At 41.5% G+C, this 23,155-nt stretch overlaps 1 protein-coding gene and 1 long non-coding RNA gene across 4 annotated transcripts in view; one reads left to right on the top strand and one right to left on the bottom strand.

Moving 5' to 3' along the window:
* LOC309698366 overlaps nucleotides 1-23,155 on the top strand; it is a 310,269-nt gene that overhangs the window by 91,850 nt on the left and 195,264 nt on the right. The gene's annotated exons all lie outside the window — the stretch shown is intronic.
* khdrbs3 (KH domain containing, RNA binding, signal transduction associated 3) overlaps nucleotides 1-23,155 on the bottom strand; it is a 153,483-nt gene that overhangs the window by 46,238 nt on the left and 84,090 nt on the right. For all 3 annotated transcript variants that reach the window (XM_082520722.1, XM_082520723.1, XM_082520724.1), the window contains exons 4-5: nucleotides 10,423-10,569; nucleotides 9,444-9,583 (exon numbers count right to left, since the gene is read on the bottom strand). In XM_082520722.1, the coding sequence (XP_082376848.1) occupies nucleotides 9,444-9,583; nucleotides 10,423-10,569 (287 nt within the window). The remainder of the gene's footprint in view (nucleotides 1-9,443; nucleotides 9,584-10,422; nucleotides 10,570-23,155) is intronic.

The raw sequence follows: 23,155 nt of genomic DNA, 5'->3' as shown, positions 1-23,155 counted from the left end.
AAAGTAGGGCTGCTCGATTATGGCAAAAATGATAATCACGATTATTTTCACTGAAATTGAGATCACGATTATTTGACGATATTTATTTAACCCTTTAAGACCTACTATAGAACCAAGTCCACCAGAGCTTATATTATTTTTTTACATGCTGTAGTGCCATTTGTGGGAGCATTTCAAGTTGCTATACATCAATACAACTGTTATAGCCCATATTTTAATAATATGTATGCATTAAGTCCATAGTAATTACATAAATTGCAAAAAAGTGCAATAAACTACAAAAAAAATTGAAAATCGCTTTTGTTTTGTTTACATATATTTCTACTTGGAGAAATTTAAGAGGCTTATCCCTCAAAACTTTAAATACAATAAAGTTGCAAAAAATAGTTTACAACAACAGGAAATTTATTTTGAGTGTCTTCATAGTTTTATTTTGGAGATACAGCAATTTTTATATACTGCAGGAAAAACAAAAAACAATCCTATGATGCAAATTTGCAAAGAAAACAGCATGTGCATCATTTCACTGTGGGAAGTGTTACGAACAGCTGATGGATCGGCAAAGCGTGTTTCTGGAATATTATGTTTTTGTTCCTGCAAGCGCTTTTTATGCAATTTTTGCAAAGCTATATGTGGAACGAAACCGTGACCGAGGACAAGCTGATGGCATCAGATGTAAGTACAACTCCTCCGGTTTCATATGCAAAACAAATTATTGCGCTAGCTTACACGGTTCAGATTCTACAGGGATTTAAAAATAGTTACGCAAAACGGAGCGTGCTGCTCTGACCGGCTTTAAAGGGTTAACAATGACTTTAAAAAAATAATATAAAATAGTGTGCAACACCACTGAAGTTTTTTTTTTTAAACTCTCTTTTCAACCAACGGCAGTCACTCTCCAAATAACTTCTGCTTAGCTTTCCGAGCTTCCCTCGGGTCCTCTTAATCAGCGGTCTCCAACCTTTTTTGCGCCACGGACCAGTTTATGCCCGACAATATTTTCACGGACCGGCCTTTAAGGTGTCGCGGATAAATTAGGGAGGGGCTAATAATCGGCTCAGTCATTTTTAATGATCGTTGAAGGCCCAGATCGTAATCGTGATTAAAATTCGATTAATTGAGCAGCCCTAATATAAAGTATTAAAAAATACAGCCCACGGAGCATCTATACTGTATTTTTGAATAAACAGGTTTTATAACACAAGGATGATGGCTGTTATCATCTAATTTATGTAACTCGTGATCAAACTGCAGCCTAGAGTTCAAAACAGCCATACTCGTTACTGTAAGAGTAATGAAAACTTCCAAGAGTGAAAAAGCAATATGAGTTCTACATCACAGCACATGTTCAAAAAGCTTAAGCATCAAGGAAAGGGATCTTTTCACCTTCCATGCACTCCCACTTTGTTTGAGAAACTGAATTAAATTAAGGAAGAGCTAAAATGACTGTTGCCTGCAGGCAAACAAACTTAGCTTAGTTTGCCACAAATCAAACCAAATTTGGCTCATAGTCATAAACTCAGGAGACCTGCAGCAGCATGCACGGTGTGTGTATAGGGACGTGGAATGTTCTCCACTACATTTATTTTAAAATATTACTACAATGAGTTATTTTTCAGAATTACATTGCTAATATAAGTTGTATATATAATGTGTCATAATATTTAGCTAAACATTACACTATTGAGTAATTAATGTGAGGGCCTTTGATTTGATCTTTCTGACAGCAGAGCTACTGAGTGAAGTAACAGAACAAGAAGTCAGTCTTACTTCCAAGTTATTAGCTTCAAACTTCAAAAGTCTCAGCAAAATAATAAACAGCAGTGCGTGCTGCTTTTGTGTGTAAAAACTGTTCATGCAGCAAACTTATTGTGTTGCACTTGCCTGTGGCCTGATGAAAAATACAGATTATTGACTTGTACTTTATTAAAGTGGGTGAGTTTGTCTGGCTTTGCCGTAAACAGATGCGCCAGTTGATCTCTTGCATTTACAAAAAGGCTGTTCAAGGAATGCTTGCTGCATTTAAGTGCTGGTGCTGCTGTCAAAACCTACCATGAGTGGAATAAAGGGTCTACAGCAGGGATCCTGGGGGCCAAATGTCTACAATGTATTTAGCCCTTCATATCTTTAACATTCAAAATGCAGAAATGTCTTTTTACACTTGTCTTTAATTATCTTATTTGACTGGAATGACAAATAAATGTAGCTCTTTATTAAATGTTTAATATTTAGGATACGCAATACCAAATTCTACCTCTAAAGCAATGGTTGATAAAAAGCACAGTTTTGTGCAAAAAGAAAAAAAACTTATCTCCCTCATATTTGATGCTTTGCTTCTTTTGTTTGTGCCCTGTTAGTCTTCCAGAATACATTAAAAAAAGCGTATAAATTCAAGGAAGTAGCAGCTGTATGCGAAGTTCCACAGTGCCAACTTCAATTGATAACGGCACTGCGTTGGGTTTGCTGCAACTACAGTTTCTCACTCTTCTTTTAATTCCTGCTGAGGTCTGCAGCCATTCTGCATGGTGTACTCAGAAATACCAGCGCTCATTTTCTGGCTTAAGAAGAACGTTTTTTGTTACAGTTCATTCTTTCAAAAAGTAAGAAACAACTTCCAAACTGTTCAATAACAAGTCATATTACACATGAAGTCTTTGTCTGGTTTGTTGTGCTCAGTTTGATACCGCTGCTTTGTCCTGTTGGAATGGCGATAGATCAGTACAGACACATTATGATACACGTCTTTCTGGCAGATGCACCAACAAGTATAAATGGCAATCTAGGCTCTTTACCAGGCTTTCAAAATGGCCTATTTAATCCTGTGTGTTTTGTTTTTTTGCTTTTTAATTAGGATAACAAAATAATTTTGAGGTAATTACTCTAATAAACTGGTTTTCAAGAGTTTCAGATTATTCAATTAACTGGCCAAAATCTACAGTTCTCCCCATTAACTGCTCCTTCCATAATTCTTCCTCTGCCCCACTGCAATCCGGAAATATTAAATATTTAGGTATTAATGTTTCTCCTAAGCTTTCAGACTTAACTAAATTAAATCACATCCCACTTCTAAAGACAGTAGAAGGCGATCTGACTAGATGGAAATCTTTACCCATATCACTCATGGGAAGGGTCGCCACTATAAAAATGATGATCTTGCCAAAAATAAATTACTTATTTTTGATGATCCCTAACAAACCATCACAAGATTGGTTCAGATCTCTGGATTCATATATTTCCAAATTCCTTTGGAAAGATAAACCCCCGCGCATCAGCTTAAAAACGCTACAAAGAACCAAGGATAGAGGAGGATTAGATCTGCCTAATTTTCACCAATACTTCTTAGCCAACAGGCTTCAGTTCATCTCAGAATGGTCAAAACATACCTTCCTAGATGAACCTTGGCTAGATGTTGAACAGGCACTATGCAAGGATCTAGAGATTTCAGACCTACCATTTATTAGCTCAAACATCAAAAAACATGAATGCTTTAAAAGTATCAACATCAGCTTCTCTCTGACAGCATGGTGGGAGTATCTAAAAATAACGGAGTCTTCACTAATCCCATGCAAACGTACTCCTATCTGGAATAACCCTGACATATTACAAAACAATAACATGATTAACTTCCCAGAATGGAGTTGTAAAGGAATTAAATACTTAGAACATATATTGGAGGGAACAGAATTTATTCCATTCGACAGACTAGTTGCACAATATGGGATCAACAAGAAAATTTTTTTAGAAAATCAACAAATTAAATCCATAATAAAAAAGAAATTTAACCTCAGTCAAGTTGAATTACAAATACCACTAAGTGCAGCACATTTCCTTACTCTTAAATCCCCCAAATTATTATCTAAAATATATAGAACATTCTCTAAATTAGATGAATCAATATCCCTTCCTATTGCAAAGTGGGAAGCAGATTTATCAGTCAGTTTAGACCAAAACTTCTGGTCTCAGGTATGCTTAAAAACTTTTAAATTGATTAAAAATCCCAGTCTGCAATTAATACAATACAAAATACTACATAGAGTGCACTATACAGGTCATCGGATGTTCAAGATGGGCTTTACATCTTCCAACAACTGCTCACACTGTCAAAACAATACACCAGACAATTACATCCACGCTCTTTGGTTCTGTCCACCAGTGCAAAAGTTTTGGCACGAGATATGTGAAGACTTATCAAAGTGTCTGAAATGTAACATTCCAACTTCCCCCTTAGTGTGTTTGTTGGGCAGCTTAGATAATGTCACCTCAGAAAACAATTTAGCCCATATGGTTTTCACTGCCCTATGCATAGCCAAGAAAACAGTCCTCATGAACTGGAAAAATAAAAACAATCTTAATTCTAACCAATATAGAAATTATCTATTAGATTACATTAGTCTTGATACAGCCTCGGCCACCACATCAGATCAATTGCTCTGGGCTCCTTTGATCGGCTCCATCACCTAGTGGGGGTGGGGGAGTCATAGTTTGGTCCCGCCTTCAATGTTGTGATTGGTGTGGGGGCAGGGACAGGCTTAGGGCGTCGGGGGGTTCCCCGGAGGCATCTTCCTTGGGGGGCTCAACCCGGGGTAGCGGTCATGTCCGGTTGGGGGCCTTTTTCTGACCATTTCCTCGTGGCTGCGTGCAGCGGGGCTAGGGGAGGGTCTGTGGTGATGGACGTGGGTTACTGACCTGGTAGCCTGTCTGCCCCTGGGTGGGTCCGGGATGGGCGTGAGGGTCTGGGGGCGCTCCATCTCTGGGCCGGGGCCCTGGCTGGGCCTCGGGGCCTTGGGTCCTGGTTTGTGTGTTGCCGGGGTTGTGGGCGGGTGGGTGCATGGGAGCCCATCCCTGGCGCAGGGTGCCGCCGGCGTGTCGAGTCGCCTGTGGGGCTCTTCAACCGGTGGGGGAGATTGTTACACCTTGCAGGAGCTTTCTTCCCCTCAGGAACTCTCTGCAGGAGGGGGAGATACAGGAGAGGTGGAGGAAGATCTCAGCCTGGGCATCTATTGTCTCATGTAGTCTGGAAGACGAGTGGATGGTGGGGTGGGTGCAGTTTTCTCTGTGGTGGGGTTGGGTGGACTGTCCCGGGCTCTGTGGGGCCGGGGGGCGCTGCTGCGCTGGGCCCCGGTCTGGATGGGCCTGGGCCCCCCTTTCCCTGGCGGGTCGCGGAGTGTGGGAGTGCCTACTGGGGTCAGCGGGGGAGCTGGCCCCAGGGAGGGGTCACCTGCCCCTCCCTTCCTTCCCTCCCCATCTCCAGCTGCCTCCCTCCTCCTGCTCCACCACAACCACCCACACATGCAGGGCCTTGGAGTAGGGGTATGTCACCAGGATGCAGAGGAGGCTACCCCCCCCTCTGTCCCCTTCTGGCTGCCTCTGCCTCAATTTTATCCCACAACTTAGACATTCACATTACTCACACCCTCATTACACATACATATAGGATCTTGGGGGTGGGCACGATACACGGAGTCCAAGTTACCATCAGGGTGTACGACCTCACCCCTGGCGTCGTTGCCCACCTCTCAATTTTAAATACATGTAGACATTGAGGGCTAGCAGGAGGGACCATGCGCTTACCTGCTGCTCTCTGGCAGGTAGCTCCATGCCCTCCTGGGTTTTAATTGCACCTTAGAACACACATGCATCAACACTACAATGAGCGGGTGGAGGGAGGTTTGGAGTCTTCTCTCACCCCCATTCTCTGCGGCCTACTGGAGCGGGGGGGCTAGGAGGAGTGGGCCGTCCGACTGCGGTCTGGGGCCTCCCTGCTGCTGCGGAGTCGGGGCGGTCTGCCTCTCCCCACCGCAGGGAAAAGGGTAACACCACCTGGGTCTGGGTGCAGTTCCCCCCTCCAGGGGCAAGGGTACCTAGACCCGGTTAGTAGAGTACGCTTGGGGAGTGTGATTGTGTGTACAGCGTCTCTTTATGTCTGTCTCCACGTCGGTTGAGTGTGAAGTACATATGAGAGCATGAGGGTGGGAATGGATGTTTGTGTCTGTGTGTGCCTGTATGTCTGTGTCTATATGTCAGGTTGGGTATCAGACGCCACCTCTCTGGGGACATCTCGGGCCCTCCAAGGTTTGGAGCCCTATCTCCACCCACCACCACTTCCCCTGCCGGTGGCGGACTCCCTCAGGTATCGGTGCGTTGGTGGTTCTTTGTATCTGGGGGTGGGCGTCCGGGTACACACCGGCTCACTCCTTGGCGGCCGCTTATTGGGGCTCGCTCGGGCCACTTCGGAGGTGGGGTGCCCCCGGCCTCTCGGCCTGGGGCTCGGTCACTCAGGCACAGCTGGCTGCCGGCGGAGCTCACGGGCGCGTCACTGCAACTCCCCCTGGCTTCTGCTCCGCGGCTGCTGAATGAGCTCTCATCTGGGACTCTCCTCAGCTCTTACTGGAACAGTGGCGCGGCTGCCCCTCTGTGGGTCTTCCTTGGTCTCTTGTGTTCTGGGGGCCTCTGGATGTCTGGAGTTTTGATCTCCTCCATACCTGCTTGATACCATAGAGGACAGGGCTGTGGCTCCCCACACTCTCTAGCAGATCATTACATGGAGAAACCTTTGGAATGCAAGCATGCTGATCCACACAGGTATGCACACAGGTGTACACATGGGTATTCACAGATGCGGACTACAGCTTTCTTGGTTGCTGCCTCAGAGCACACTGTGCGCTGTCTATCTTGCGTGCTGCACCATATCGTTTATTATTTAGTAACTATTGATATCTATGACTAGCTAGTTTATTGTGATGGTGCTTTTTTTTTTTTTTTTTATTATTATGTTGCTCTTTGTTGTTTGCTGTCTCCCCTGTTTTTTTTGTTTTTCTTTCTCTCCATACAGGTGACCCAGGAGTTTTTTTTTTTTTTTTCTCTCTCTTCCCCCCCTTCTCACCGTCTCTTCTCCCCTTTGGTTTTCTTTCTTCCTCTCCCCCTCTTTCTTTCATTCTTTCCCCCTGTCCTATTAAAAAAAAAAAAAAAAAAAAAGGATGACAAAGGATGAACTGAAGCTCCGCCATCACGTGATGTCACATGCTGCTGTTTCTGATGTCACTTCCAAAAAAAAAAGAAAGAAAAAAAAAAGAAAAAAAAAAAGAAAAAAAAGAAATAGGGCTTCTCGAGTGGGCCCTGTGCTCAATACCAAAATTGGCAGATCCACAAGTGGTGCCATCTGCTTTTCACAATAAGGGTGGGTTCACCCTGAGCACAAGCTCACTTCACCTAAATCCAACAGAACATGAGCTCAGGTCCAGATTTTGGGGGACATTCCTCAGTAGGGCTGTTCGATATAACAATATGAAAACGTCTATCGTATCATATCACGCTATCGTTATCAGTCACTGTAGAAGTTCTCTCTTTCTCTTATATTTAATAAAACCACTCTACGGACGGACAAGCGACTGTTTTTATGCGTTGTCGTTAGCAACAACGATGGTAAAACCATCGCGTGGCTTCGCCGTCCTCTTGTTTATTTTCCACATAAACTAGGGCTGCACGATTTTGCATAAATCACGATTTTTTTGCTTAGAATTGAGATCACGATTCTCTCACGATTTTCTTTTCTAGTATAAATATTTATTGCACTTATTAACTGCACATCAACTTCGTAACAGTTGAAACTGAACATAAAAACAATAAATAAACATAAAAACAACAAATGTCTCACATTTTGTCGTTGCCAAATGTTTTACTGCTTGAAATTCCGTCTCCACCGTTGCTCGACACTGCGTGTATAGAGCAGGTAGTGCAACAATAGAAAAATAGTTGCGGGACGGCACTGTGTAGCGTTTGTCTAGGGTGTTGATCATTTTCCTAAATCCCTCGTTTTGCACAGTGTTGATGGGACCATATCTTTGGTCAGCTGATAAGTGATAGCCTCCGTAATGTCTTTGTGCCTGCGGAAGTTCAACGTGTATAGGGAAGCGCTGTATAAGGTTCCCGTTATTGATGTTTGGGTGGTTGACCGGAACGGATTTTCTCCTGTCACTTTCTCGTCATCCCTGACGTGCTCTCCGTTGTTTTTTCCCTGCTAATTTTAGCATCACACGGCACAGCTTCTGTATCACGTGGTATAAGGCTCCGCCCTTGTCATTTGTTGAGCAGGAAGAGTGAGCGCTTGTTTTCATGCAGATTACGTCCCGGATCAAAATGCGGTACAATCGTCGTCGTCTTTTTTTTTTCTTTTTTTAAAAAAATCGTTGTCATTTGGAAATGAGATCTCACATAAGTATGAATCGAGATCGCGATTTTCTAACGATTAATCGTGCAGCCCCAACATAAACCTTTCACAATAAAGCTGAAGATCCTGTTGAGATTGTTTATGGATAAGACGCTAAAAAGAGCCGTCAGGTGCCAAAAAAATAAACCTTAGAACAGGCTTTTCCCCACAGCACGGCGTGTAATAAATACTCACAAAGAAAACTGCGGCCATTTCAACTTATGTAACACTCGACCCCAAGTACACGACGTCCAGCTGAAAACACTTCACGCAAGTCGAGCTGCCCGAGATTCACAAAATTTACAGAAAATGTAAAACTTTTGTGATATATATCGTTGTCGGGACGATAAATGTTAAATGATATGAGGTTTTGGTCATATCGCACAGCCCTATTCCTCAGGACACCACCTGTCATCTCATTAGGAGCAGTACCAGGAGTGCTATTTTGAGTTGTGACAATGAAATTTTGGCAAAATTGACCAATCGCATAATTTTTCACTTCGGTGAAATTAAGTCCTCTTTTCATCAAATAATGTGGCATCCATACATTCCTACATTAGCCAGTCCATATCAATGTAGTTATCAAGCATGATTTGTTTTCACATTGAGATCTGATTGGTTTTCTAAGTATTCCTTTAATTCTTTTGAGCAGCGTACAGTGTCATGCAGATCCTTATGAATTACTGACGATATGGAAAGCAAGTGAAAGGCTTAAATGGTCCTAATGTCTAATGTTGAGTATTGAGTAATGTCAGAGTACTTTCTGACTGGTACTCTGGTATCAGTACTGAAAAGCCGTATTAGCCTGTGAGGTATTATTTAATTAAATCAAGAAGTAATCACACTCACACTGCTATCACAGCTGAGATTTCAGTAAATCCAACCCAGACTGCATTTGAAAAATTACCTAGGCTCGCCGTCACGTCAGAGATTCAAGAGACATAAGAAACATCCACTGTCTACCTTGTATTGCAAAAGCTAAACAAAAACACCAGATATTTCTTGTGTTGTTAGACACAGACGGTCAAAATGTGCTTTAATTCTAAATAGAGACATTAACTCATAAAATGCAACTGGATACTATATACATCTATTTATGGAGAAATAGATAAAGAGCCTTCCCAGTGGCTCTTTATCTGTAAATAATACTCAATCCCCAGATGATCTGAAATGCACAACATCTTGCACATAAACACAAACACACACACACTCTCACACACATTTGGGCACAGGTTACCTGGGAGGCCCTGGAACAGGTGTCCCTCTTCCACGGGCGGCTGACTTGCCCCTCACTGATGGCACCTTGGCATCCTCGGAGCCGCCGTTCAGGTATGTGAGCTCCTGCAGCTGGGCCTGTCTGATCTCATCATTGTAATCCTGCACACAGAGAGGCATCATGTTCACACTCACACACACATGCGTGCGTGCAGACGGCAATAGACTCGCTTTCAATTACACTGTATTAAATTACGTCCTTTATCTCCAGGGCTGCAGCCCCGGGAATATCTAATTAATATACTTTACAGTACTGCCGTGACCGCCGTTCCTGAGGCAGCAAAACATTTCAGATCATTCCTGTTGATAAATCCTCGGGACCCAGCTTGACTTCATCTTTTCACACAGCTGCTTTTTGCCCCTAACTTAAAACGGTATGGAAATATGGCTTTAATCTTAAAATGACTGATATGATTGTCATGTGTCCGCAGTATCAGTGTCTACACTTTATGGCAACTTTGAGATGAGAAGGTAGTCGGTGGGGACGGGACTGCCTATAATTAATGACGAGATGTAAATCATTGGTGCTCTGAGTATTGGAGACATCATTCATAATGAATGAAGAGTAAATAAGCTCCATGCTGTATGCTGCTGCCAAGGAGGGTTTGGCCCATGCAGAGAGATTCCCTCCTGTGGTCTTTTATTCCTCTTATACCCACGACTTCCCACACAGGATCACACACTGAATCACACACACACTTGGAAGACCCTGACAGAATTATAGTACAAGTTACAAACAAAGAGAGACAGTGAAAGAGCGACTCATCTCTGCTGTTATTCACTCACTTCACTGTGGACAGACTGAAATGAGTTGGCTGGGGCCAAAGGGCAGCTGGAGAGAGATTCAGGAGGAGAAAAAAGTAAAAGCCAGAAGAGGTGTGTGTGTGTGTGTGTGTGTGTGTGTGTGTGTGTGTGTGTGTGTGAGTAGAAAGGGAACATACTGGTATGAGAAACTTCTTGATCTCCTCCAGAGCGTGACCCATCCTGGCGTACGCCTCGGCTGGTGGGGCGAAGATCTCAATGAGGACGTGCAGGTCTTCGTTCAGGTGATGATATTTGGCCTCGCCGCTCTGCCGTAGCTCTTCTTCCTGATGCCACAACAAGAAAGAACAACAGTTTGTTATCATGTATTGTTTCTCTGAACAATAAGACTGGGCTTGCTTCCACTGCAAGGAACATTCACCTTCCTGTAACGATTTCCATAACTGTTAACATAATGAGGTTTGATGCTTTGCTCCTGCAGAGTTTAAGAACTTTAGCCAATGGGCATTCTTTACAATCTCCTCAGCTGTCACATTTAGCTGATTGTTTTTGTCCCATCTTCATTACTAATGGGCGGAATTGATGTGCAGTGCATGCTTATGCCGACATCTCTGCTTGTTGCATTTTGGCTCATCTATGTGATCGCTGTCACTTCATTAAAATAAATTAAGCAACTCTGGGAGGAAATGAAAGTTTTGATTTATAATTGATGGAGTGCAGTATTGATTTCTGTAAAACAGGCTTATGTGAAAAATTGAGAAGTCATTTAGAAAAATCATTTATACGGAAAAAAGATTTTTAAACCTTTCGCTCAGTGTGTAGTAGAGCGGTGAATCTAACATCCCCGTGCAGGTGTTTGTCCCAGATTATTATAATAATGTTGGTTCGGATCACACTGCAAATGACCAATCACGTTACGGTGACGTCATAGCGCTGCATCTTAATGGGAAAAAAAAGAAATTCAGTTTTATTTAGATAATGCCAAATCACAATAACAGTCGCCTCAAGGTTCTTTATATTGTAAAGTAAAGACCAGACCTATAATAAAATATCCAGAGGGTTTTCGACCTACTGCACATTCACCTCCTCCTCTGCATACTGAGTTAATAGTGGAAACATCTCTTCCACTGCAAAACCAGCAACACGTGTCTTTATTTCCCACAGAAAGGCAGCTTTGGCTAAAGGCTAGCCATTATGGCTTCAGAGGTGTAGCACCAGCATCCTTCTCCTCCTCTACTGGTGGAGCTGTTGGCTCAACGTGTTTCCTTAAAACGTGAGTTTTTTAGCATCTAACGGACATGTAATAGTTCTGCCATGTAACAGTGACCCTGTCTGCTATTTTGCTAGCTGATCTTAACAAGATAACGGATCACAAATGTAGGACTGGATACGTTCCTACTACGCAGCTGCTTGGCAACATGTCAGACAGAGATGACACACGTGTGAAAGCATGATGGACTTTTGTTCTTCCACTGCAAAAATTGACTTTTTTTTTTATTTTTTGTGTAAAAATAAAATACACTCTTAACAAGCAAGTTTTGCACAAGAAAATTAAGCTTGTTCTAGGAAAATATTTTTCTCTATAAGATATTTCAGCTCATATTGAGCTTTTTTCCCCCAGTTACAGGGTATGGTAATGGTTTGGCTAAAATTACAGAATAAGAATACGATTACTTTTCTTATTTCAAGAGTAAAGCCACTTAAACAACTTTTCAATTCAAGAAATGTATTTAATGGGTGCTGGTTTAGCTCACTGTGTTGAGCGGGTGCCCGCATGCTGCATGGCTGACAGCCTGTCTTCCACTCTTTCTCTCCCTCTGTTTTCCTGTCGATTCTTCACTGCCTCTACCAATAAAGCCAAACAAAGGCCTAAAAAAGAAATATATTTAATGACACTAAAGTTTGTCCTACAGTTAGCTTCTTGTTTCTTCTTGTTTATATGAAAATCTAAATTAAGCTGTAAAATCTTAAGTCAAATTTTCTTCAATTAAGCGTAAATTGTAGACAGTCTTGTCCAGTTAATAGGCATACAGAAGTCAGAGTCATTTGCTAGTTTTAAGGATTCTAGCAAAAAAACTTTTGCTTCCCTATTGGCAGATTTTTTTTGTCAAAACAAGTTAATTTTGTCAGATTTAAGAATATTTGGCTTATTTCATGTAGAGCTGTTTTTTTTTCAGTGTCTCATACAATGAAAAGAAATCTGCAGTACTGGACGCTGCCAGACGCTCATGTGCTTATGCCTGAAATTCTTACCCTGTCAGTTTTTTTGGATTTGATGAGCACCTTGAACAACGAGACATAAAACACTGACTCTCACAGACTGAATTGGTTGAATGGCAAGATAGACAACATGGAGGTAGTGTACTTTGCATTGCAAAAAGAAACTATATGGTATCTGCAAAATCAATATTTTGTGTCAATCTAAACCAAGAATAAAAATAGACTGACTCTAGACTTCTTTTTCTCCTCCACCAATATTCCCCTGCACTGATATCCTGTCCCTTAGCACAGCGCTAAGGTTAAACTCAGATTGTTGACCTTGTAGAATCAGCGTTAGTACAGCCTGGTATAAAACATTGTATGAATTACACAACAAGTCCTTTCATTAAGTTATCAATATGCACTTTACATTAGAAACTATAATCTTTCCCATGCTTTGACCTTTTTGTGTCACTTAATCCTGTAAAGTAACCGAAAGCTTAAAATGCACTGACAAGACATGCAAAATGTTCCTAAAGTTGTGTGTGATTTATGCACGTGATTTCACATTAACTAGTAAGACTTTGTTATTTTAGCTTAACATTGAGGTTTGGATGAGATAGACACACAGTCAGACACTGCATTTCATTCCCTTTCTCCCACATGTTGTTTGAGAAGAATGCACTACTGTGCAAATCTCTAATTCTCAGTTTATGTCATGTTCTTTTTCAATTTAAAATGATGTTTGGCAATCATAGAAGACACAGCCAATGTAAAGAAATATAACATTTAAAAAAAAAGTTAACAAATAAATAAATCACCATCTATCATCCTCTGAGCCGACACAACCACCAAGCAAATGTGTGTTTTCCCTGTGACACGCCGGCTCCACAGTGGCACTCTGAGAAGCTCCGGTTTAAAGCGCACATTTGACTTATGCGAGACGATCTTTTATAGAATATCAAGGTCACCTTATTGTTGACAGCGAGTTTCCCAGATTACTGTCACGTGTAACAAAGAAAAGTGCCAAATCCTCTTAAGGGAAAGGCTACAATTCCATAAAAATGAGTAACAGATTAATATATTTGTATCACCATAGTTGATGATTAATATTCTTTTGGCGACACAAAGGTCACCAGCAAATTGCATGCTAATCCATCACATAGTTGTGTACATATTTCATGCAAGAGTCGAAGTGTCAACCTCATGGCTGAGCTAAAAGAAAAAAGGCAATGGATCAGGAAAGGATTCATCCTCTGGGACCACAAAAGTCTGACAATTTCACGTAAAATCTGTTATGTTAGCATGGACCAAAGCAAAGAACGGAACCATTTGGTCAGAGAAAGTACTCTGATTAGTTGTATAAGCTATTTACAATTCACTGATCCACTCTGATTTTCAAATAAAAAAATTTATGTGCAAGTTCAGTAAAGAGGATCTGTAATCACTCATCCGCCTGCACTCCTGTTTATTAAAGCCTCTAGTCGATTGTTTATACCACTTTGACTTCCCCACACCGTCAACTCAGTGCTCTTGTGTCATTCTGCCTTTCATTCCTGCAGTCTGCCTCTTCCCCGTTTCCACCTCACCCTGTTCACTCAGACCCCCTGCAAGCCTCGTCTTCCTTTCCAACACCACCAGCGTCTCGACATCAGGGGGTCCTGTCCTAATTCCTGTCAATTCTGGGACTCTGTTTTGCCACGTTGGTTCATCAGAGTCTTGTTAATCAAATTCTCCATCTCAATAAATCATGTTCAGTTCTTCCAAATCATGTCTTCTTATGGAACAGTCTTGTGGTGGGTGAAACATTATTTAATTACTCCAAAATATACCAGTTCAAAATAACGGTTTACTAGTCTTGGACTTCACACGACGGCCTTCATTTTATGTATAACGCTTTAACCTGCAACACTGTTTCATGGGCTCGCATGAAAGAGCTTGCATTTGTTGTTTACTTCCACCCAAACCCCTGAAAGCACAGCAGATGTAACTCGCTCCTCTCTGCCACGAGCCTGCGAGAGCACAGCGCATTCATGCTGCAACAGAAAAGTATAACGTGTAAACAGAGGGGCCGCACAGGCCATTCAGACCAGACAGAAACAGGCCAGTATCGTGTTATTGATAGCGAGAAATAGGACAGCAAAAAACCCCAACTGTCTCTGACCGCATCGCACAAAGGAAACAACAGGTTTGGCGTCCCAGTTTTTCCCTTTCAATGAAAAAAAGAGAAGAGAAAAAGGCTTCTCTAGGGCACTTCCAATGGTGGCAGCTTCCTCGTCTCCCTTCTCTCTCTCTCTCTTTCCAGCGTCACGCAAACCAGTGTCTCTGATGTCACCTAATTATAAATAACCTTCTTTTAAGAGTGCCTGTGGTATGTTAATGATATGTTAATTTCACCCATAAATCTGTGCTTTACGAGCAGAGGGCTCCTTTGCTCATAGCACCAGAGCTGCCGGAGCTGCCGGTGTTGTGCAGGGAGTGTGAGCGGGGTGTTGGAAAGAGGCAACTGCTCACAGATCTGTCTCTCCTCTTCCCTTTCATGTGCTTCTTAGTATATTTGCATGAAAAAACATATGAAAAACAATCATTATCGAAGTTCTTTTAACTTAAAAAAAAGTCTAGGGCGTGTCATCTGAGGACTTTCTATTTAAAAACTGTTCTTTTTCCGAATACTCTGTCTTAACAGTCCATTTAACATGCAGTGTCATTGTTACACCTCGTGGATGGTGGCCACATCAAATGCATATGATATTGTAGTAGTTTTCATACATTAGGTGGCCTTTCTCAGGGCTGATGAGACGCATAAGTGATGCAGCAGAGTCCTATAGCAGCTCAGCAGCCCACAGCAGGAGAATACGGCTGTCGGCTTTTTATATCTATAGGCAGCGTCTTCCTTCTGTTTACATTTTCTTCCTCTGTAAATCTGCTTATTGAAAGCTGTTCACCCTGGTAACACGAGGCCACACAACACTGTGGACGTAGGAACTCCAGCAGCAGGAGCTTAGTGGTAAAAAATAACACCAAGCTTGGAATTGAAATTCACATTCAAATGAAATATTCAAGAACAGACAGTGAAAAATTCTATTATTCTGTGTGTGTGACAGGTGGGGTGAACTACACAGCTCTATCAGCCTTACTCATCTGCACTTCTGACAACCAAAGTGGCTCATAGACACACCAGATTTCTTCTTTAACGTGACAAACGTGTACTTACATATAGTCTGAGGAAATGTGTCTCCCAACAATAGCCGTCTCACAGCATAAAGGCGCACCGCCTTAGCCAAAAAGAGTGAGAGCTTATCTCTGCCGTACTGGTTTTCTATTACTGGTTACCAGGGAAGTTTGAAATGATTTGAAGATTATTCTATCTCATTTAAAGTTACTGAAATGATTTGAACCAGCTAGTATCTTAACCTCCAGATCTCTGAAATCTGCTGCTGAATGTCTGGTTCTCTTTGCTTTACATAGGAACATTTTCTAGTATTTTCACCATTGTCACTCTAAATATCTCCTAATACTGTTGAAAGCCAAGTTAGACCGACATGTCCTCAGTTCTCTGAATTGGTGAGTTTTTGTAATTTTGCCTCTGTGCAGCATCACAGTAAATTTTAAATCTCACAATCAAGAAGTAATTGAAGTGGACACGTTGTAGCAAAAGTATTACAAAAGAGTGTAAGAAAAGTACAAAGATTAAAATTAATTTAACAGTTAATTTACAAGCAGTTTTATGGCTAGATAAGGTCTGTTAATTTAGCCCTGGTCTAGACTGTGTACCCCGCCACTCGCCACAGCTCTGACAGGGTCCAGTACCCCGCGACTACAATTTGGGTGAGTAGTTAAGAAGAGGATATTTACCATAACTACGTGGAATTTTACCTAACATAATTATCGGGCAATATATTCACATATTTGACCAGTCAACACGCAGCTAAACTCCTAAACAAAAGGAACATGCTGCAATATTTATCTAAATAACAAACACAGGGCACCAATTTTACACCAGGAACCAAATGATCCATCATTATTCTCATTCTGATGTTCACGTTGCCATTGAGGCACATAAAACTAGCTTTCTTTTGATTAATGTTAGCTGATGATCGCTAACCTGATAGCATGGATTAAAAAAACAAAAAATAAAAAGTAAAAATAAAAACAAATTTGCAGCTACCAGCTAACCTTAGCTTGATTGCTTGGAAATGCTGTTGTCACTAAAAATTATTTGAAGCCAGACTGTTTTTTGGTTGCTGTTGTTTTTTTTTTTATATAAAGGAATGAATGAACTGAGGAAAGAGCAAGCGTAAAGCATGAGGCCTTACCTTGCAAGCAGCTGGTTTCTCATGAGAGCAAGATTGCTACAGTCCATCCTGCCAGACATCATGCGAGCTGAGCAAGAGTTAGCTTGAACCAATTAGCATTCAAAGTGAGTGAGTTGCAGCTACTTTTTTTGAAAGTACCTTTTCAATTCACTTTAACCTCCTAAGACCCGAACTCTTTCATGTCATGCATTTTTAATTTCTCTTCAATATTTGGGTTGATTTGGACCTGATGAATGTAAAAACAAAGAATTACCAGTTTGTTTTATACCTGATTTTTGTTTCTGGGAGAAATGAAATCCACATATGAAGACATTCGTTGTAAATTTCGATTGACCAGTGGCAGTATAATGTCCTCGTAAGTGGATATCAGGCCCTTGTAGAGCAAAATTGAGTATTTTGGTCTAGACAACCCAAAATGTGATGTCCACATATGTGGATGCCAGGTCCTAGGAGGTTAAGATGCCAGCTAGATTTCCCGTTTAAAAGTCCAGTTCTGTGAGTGAACAACAGGATGACTTTATATGTGACCTTACGTTTATTTAAAATCGTGGCTTTATTTTGCTATATAGTGTTTAAGCACTCTAACCCAAAGCGTCTTGCAGGGTTTTTAGAACACTAGGGTACAATACAGAGCAAAATAAATCATATAAGTCTACAGAGTCTACTGCACAATGCTTTGGCAAGTCTAACCAAAAAACAAGGTAAGCTCAGCGAATTGGCTGACTCTGCAGAGGCCACGGTGACAATACAACATCACAGAAAACTGTACCAAAAGGCTCTAAAATTACTGTGCTACTTAGTGTGTTTCAAATAAATAAAACTATCAATCAATGAAAACAACTATAGGTAGAAATAAACTGTAGCAAAATGCTGTTGAACTCAACGTTATCTTCCACATTTAATCTACGAGTTTATATGATTAAGTGGTTCATCATGTTAACTTGTTAATGAATTGTGGAATGATTAGCCATGTAGTGTTGGTGGTGGAGCAGAGTAACAGCTTGCTTATTAATCCTGATGCAGAGCTTACTAAAAGTGAAACAAAGGAATTGCGACTGTTTTATCTTTTAGGAAAATTAAAGAGTGAGCACAGTTCCCAGGGAGGAAAATGGATGAGTTAATCACGGTGCTAATGAGAAGAGGGTGGGAAACACAGATGACTTTACATCATCCTGCTCTGACAGCAGCAGGACAACTGAACTGCTGTAAGCTGGAGCGGTGACTCCCGGCTGCTCTGGCTCCTTCCAGCTTCTCGGGACTCACGTTCTTGTGAGCACATCAAGGATCTGCAGCAAACATTTGTGTAGTTATAGTAGGGCTGCTCAATTAATCGAATTTTAATCACGATTACGATCTGGGCTTTCAACGATCATTAAAAATGACTGAGCCGATTATTAGCCCCTCCCTCATTTATCCGCGACACCTAAAGGCCGGTCCGTGAAAATATTGTCGGGCATAAACCGGTCCGTGGCGCAAAAAAGGTTGGAGACCGCTGATTAAGAGGACCCGAGGGAAGCCCGGAAAGCTAAGCAGAAGTTATTTGGAGAGGAGAGTGACTGCTGTTGGTTGAAAAGAGAGGTAAAAAAAAAACTTCAGTGGTGTTGCACACTATTTTATATTATTTTTTAAAGTCATTATTCAATACATTGTTATTGTTAACCCTTTAAAGCCAGTCAGAGCAGCACGCTCCGTTTTGCATAACTATTTTTAAATCCCTGTAGAACCTGAACTGCGTAAGCTAGCACAATAAATTTTTTTGCATATGAAACCGGAGGAGTTGTACTTACATCTGATGCCATCAGCTTGTCCTCGGTCACGGTTTCGTTCCACATAAAGCTTTGCAAAAATTGCATAAAAAGCGCTTGCAGGAACAAAAACATAATATTCCAGAAACACGCTTTGCCGATCCGATCAGCTGTTCGTAACACTTCCCACAGTGAAACAGACGTCAGCGCGAACTGTCGCATGTCCGCCATTTCCTGGCCGAAACCGGAAGTGACGTCATTTTCGCGGAAAATGTATTTTTTTTTTTACTTGTACGCCTTAAAAACCTATACTGGTCATGTTTGACTTTTCTGAATAGTTTCTGGGATGCTTAGAACTCGAATTGCACTGCTGGAAATAGTTTATTTTGATGCACCTGCTGTTTTCTTTGCAAATTTGCATCATAGGATTGTTTTTTTGTTTTTCCTGCAGTATATAAAAATTGCTGTATCTCCAAAATAAAACTATGAAGACACTCAAAATAAATTTCCTGTTGTTGTAAACTATTTTTTGCAACTTTTTTGTATTTAAAGTTTTGAGGGATAAACCTCTTAAATTTCTCCAAGTAGAAATATATGTAAAAAACAAAAAACAAAAACGATTTTCAATTTTTTTGTAGTTTATTGCACTTTTTTGCAATTAATGTAGTTACTATGGACTTAATGCATACATATTATTAAAATATGGGCTATAACAGTTGCATAGCAACTTGAAATGCTCCCACAAACGGCACTACAACATGTAAAACCGTTTCTTCGCCCGCTTTGAGACGACCAAGCCCTCAGCTGCCACACCACTTCCACCCGCCCCCAGCACTGGCACACTAACACTTAGGGAGCACCAAGTGAGGTGTGTTCTAAGGTCAGTGAATCCCAGGAAGGCGGCAGGTCCTGATGGAATACATGGAAAGGTTCTCAGAGCATGTGCTGACGAACTGACCGGAGTCTTCACTAAAATCTTCAACCTTTCCTTGTCATCAAACACCGTTCCGCCCTGCCTCAAAACCTCCACCATCATCCCCATCGCCAAGAAGACAGCTGTGGCCAGCCCAAATGACTACAGGCCTGTTGCACTTACGCCTGTAGTGATGAAGTGCTTTGAGAGACTGGTCTGTCAGCACATCAGGGCCGGTCTGCCTCCCACTCTGGACCCCCAACAATTTGCCTACAGGAAAAATCGTTCCACCGAGGACGCTATCACCATAGCGCTCCACACTGCGCTGAGTCACCTGGAGCACCGAGGAAGCTATGTGAGAATGCTCTTTCTGGACTTCAGCTCAGCATTCAATCATATCATCCCGGAGATCCTGGTCCAGAAACTGTCTCACCTGGGACTCTCCACCCCCATCTGCCTCTGGATCAAGGACTTCCTGACAAATAGACCACAGTCTGTCAGACTCCTGTCAGTCCCCTCCTGTTTACGCTCTACACATCCGACTGCTCCCCTACCCATCTCTCAAACACCATCATAAAGTTCGCGGATGACACCACAGTGGTTGGACTCATCTCAAGGGGGGAGGAGTCGGACTACAGAGATGAGGTCAACAGACTGACTGAGTGGTGTTCAGTTAACAACCTCCAACTGAACACCACGAAAACTAAAGAACTTATCTTGGACTTCAGGAAGGGCAGAGCAGACCCGGCCCCACTTTACATTCACGGGAGCTGTGTGGAGAGGGTACACTCCATGAGGTTTCTGGGCGTGCAGATATCTGATGACCTCTCCTGGACTGCAAATACTACAGCGGTGGTTAAAAAGGCCCAGCAGCATCTCCACTTTCTGAGAGTGCTCAGGAGGAACAACCTGGAGGAGAGGCTGCTGGTGACATTTTACAGAGCCACCATAGAGAGCATCCTAACGTACGGCATAACAACATGGTATGCAGGGTGCTCAGCTGCAGACAGGAAAGTACTGCAGAGGGTCATCAACACAGCCCAGAAGATCACTGGCTGCTCTCTGCCCAGCCTGGAGGTCACTGCAAACTCTCGGTACCTCAGCAGAGCTGGCAATATCATCAAGGACCACTCTCACCCCAGCAACCAACTGTTTGAACTATTACCGTCAGGCCGACGGTTCAGGTCACATAAAACCAGGACAAACAGATTCAGGGATAGCTTCTTTCCCAGAGCTATCACCGTAGTAAATAAGCACAAAAACAATTGAACCTATTCCATACCGTCACTGTCATTATATTATGCTGCTATCCTGTATATATTGTACATACTATTGTTTGAGTACTTACGATTGTTTTTTTTGTACTTTTTATATTTTACATTTATATTTATTATTGAAACTTGCACCAAGGGAGTGGCACTCCAATTTCGTTGTACTCTGTACAATGACAATAAAGGCTATTCTATTCTATTCTATTCTAAAAAAATAATATAAGCTCTGGCGGACTTGGTTCTATGGTGGGTCTTAAAGGGTTAAATAAATATCGTCAAATAATCGCGATCTCAATTTCAGTGAAAATAATCGTGATTATCATTTTTGCCATAATCGAGCAGCCCTAAGTTATAGCAGTTCTTGCAGTGTCTCTGCCACATGTAAGAGCTTAAAAGCAAATGAACTAAGCATTGTCTAGTTTCACCCCCCAAGAAGCAAGTCTACAATTACATTTCCATGGGGTGAAAACGGTATATTATCACCTTTCCTGTCAGTCATATGTAACCCAGAGGTATGGTGCAGTATGCATTTTATCATTATAAATAGAAATGTGTCCTTAAAGGAAGCGGTTCTTCACTCGGCGTGTCTGTACAGATAAGACAACTTTGTTTTCACTTGTCTAGAAAAAGCCTTCGGGGGTCTCTCTTTGCTCTGCAGTAGCCCAGCACCCTGACCCGCGCAAGGGCACAAAACTACAATGACACACACTGTGAAGCTGAAAACAGAGAGTCAGCAACCAGCTCAACATGAAGTATTCATTTTGCAGCAACGGTATATCCCTCACCTAAAAAAAGAGAGGAAGCACTAGCTTGAGGAGCGTCCCTGACAGAAAGCTGTCAGGAATAAATCCCACAGCGGTTCTACGTAGACAGTTGAGGGCTGCCGAGGTCAGCATATCGCCATAACAGATCTTTTCTCCCACCTACTCGAGAGGAGTGTACCATCAAAGACTATTGATCACAGTAATCAAAAAGAATGTGCTGTATGATAGCAAGAGTCATCGCCATCAACAAATCACCTCTGACAAACAGAGGGGGAGAGGAGACACAGACAAGCCAAGAGAAGTCGATTTATTCCCAGTTAAACACTCCTGTGTGCAATCAATCCGGCTGCTAAGGATCTTCTGTTAGAGCCATTTATATCCTCTCTTTATGTGTGGACATGATCGAGGATGATAGAAGTCATTAAACTGGATTGTGTTTGAAATTTCAAGCTATACCCTCTTCACAAAATCTTTTTTCTTCCCATGAAGTTTGGTTCGAATCTTCACAAAGACTCAAAATTTCTATGAAAACAAACCCATAAATCCAGAAAGAGTGTTTTTTCCTGTGTGCTTGCTGATTTGACTGCATGTGTTTTACACGCTACGAGAGAGACGAAGTATGCTTTGAAAGATGTCAGGCGTATTTGGTGATCCCCAAGATCATTCCCATTTCCATAAACTTTTGAAATTTGTTTTCCAGACATAGTTGTTTTTGCATTTCTCCAATGGAGCCTAGGTGACCTGAGAGCTGTCAATCAAGCAGAGATTGTAGATACGGGGGGTGATCTGAGACAAACACACTTATACATTTTCAGATCAGCGTCTTCCAATTTAGAACGAAAAGAAAATGAAAAAGGAAAAACTTCTTTTATTAAAAACACTCCCTGTGATTCTATTTGAAAGCCTTCGTAAGTGTGATGTGAATGATATTAGATAATTATTGCAGCTGATATTCTCACCTGCACATATAAAACTGTATATACCACACTGTGCTTTTGTTATTATTATTCAGTCTTACTGTCATTTTAAAATAAAGGTTTCATTACTGATCAGTCACCCCATGCTAATTCTTTACTGACAACCATCAATAATTACTTCTTTTTTTTTTTAAAAAGAAATTTTTTAGTTGACTTAAAAACGCGTAGCTAGGGTTAGCATTGTTACTGATGATGATGACGTAGACCTCAGAGGGTTAATTGACTCCTTAAAAAAGACTCATTATGTTTGTTTTCTGTGATTGTAAACCACGTATATTTTATATTTAGATTAAATAAGTGGAAGGGATTAACAATTATGCAAAAACGTAGTTTTAATTTTATAGGCACTCATTAATGGCCACCTATTATTTACAGCTATGTACAGTTGCATTTGTATAGTCACATAATTATGGATGTGAAGACAGATCTTTAAAAAAAAAAAAAAGAATTTGATGGACTATTTTTTTTCTTTTGAATTTTCTAAAATAAGCACAGGGTCAAAAATATACACAGGGTGAACCTAATATCTGAATTCATTGTCTCTTAGCAAATTGCATCTTAAAACTTCTTACTGACCACCCAAAGCTCTTTATACTAAAATCTACATTCACCTTTTGAACTCTCAGTGCACTTAGGTGCTTTATCCATCTTGCATGCATACTTATGGTTAATGTAGTAGAAATACTATAAAACCTAACCTGTGAGGCTGATTCTGCAGCTTTAAACT

The sequence above is a fragment of the Aulonocara stuartgranti genome, assembly GCF_965226115.1.
Source record: "Aulonocara stuartgranti genome assembly, chromosome: 22".
Classification (NCBI taxonomy): domain Eukaryota; kingdom Metazoa; phylum Chordata; class Actinopteri; order Cichliformes; family Cichlidae; genus Aulonocara; species Aulonocara stuartgranti.
This window is presented reverse-complemented; position numbering and strand designations above follow the sequence as displayed.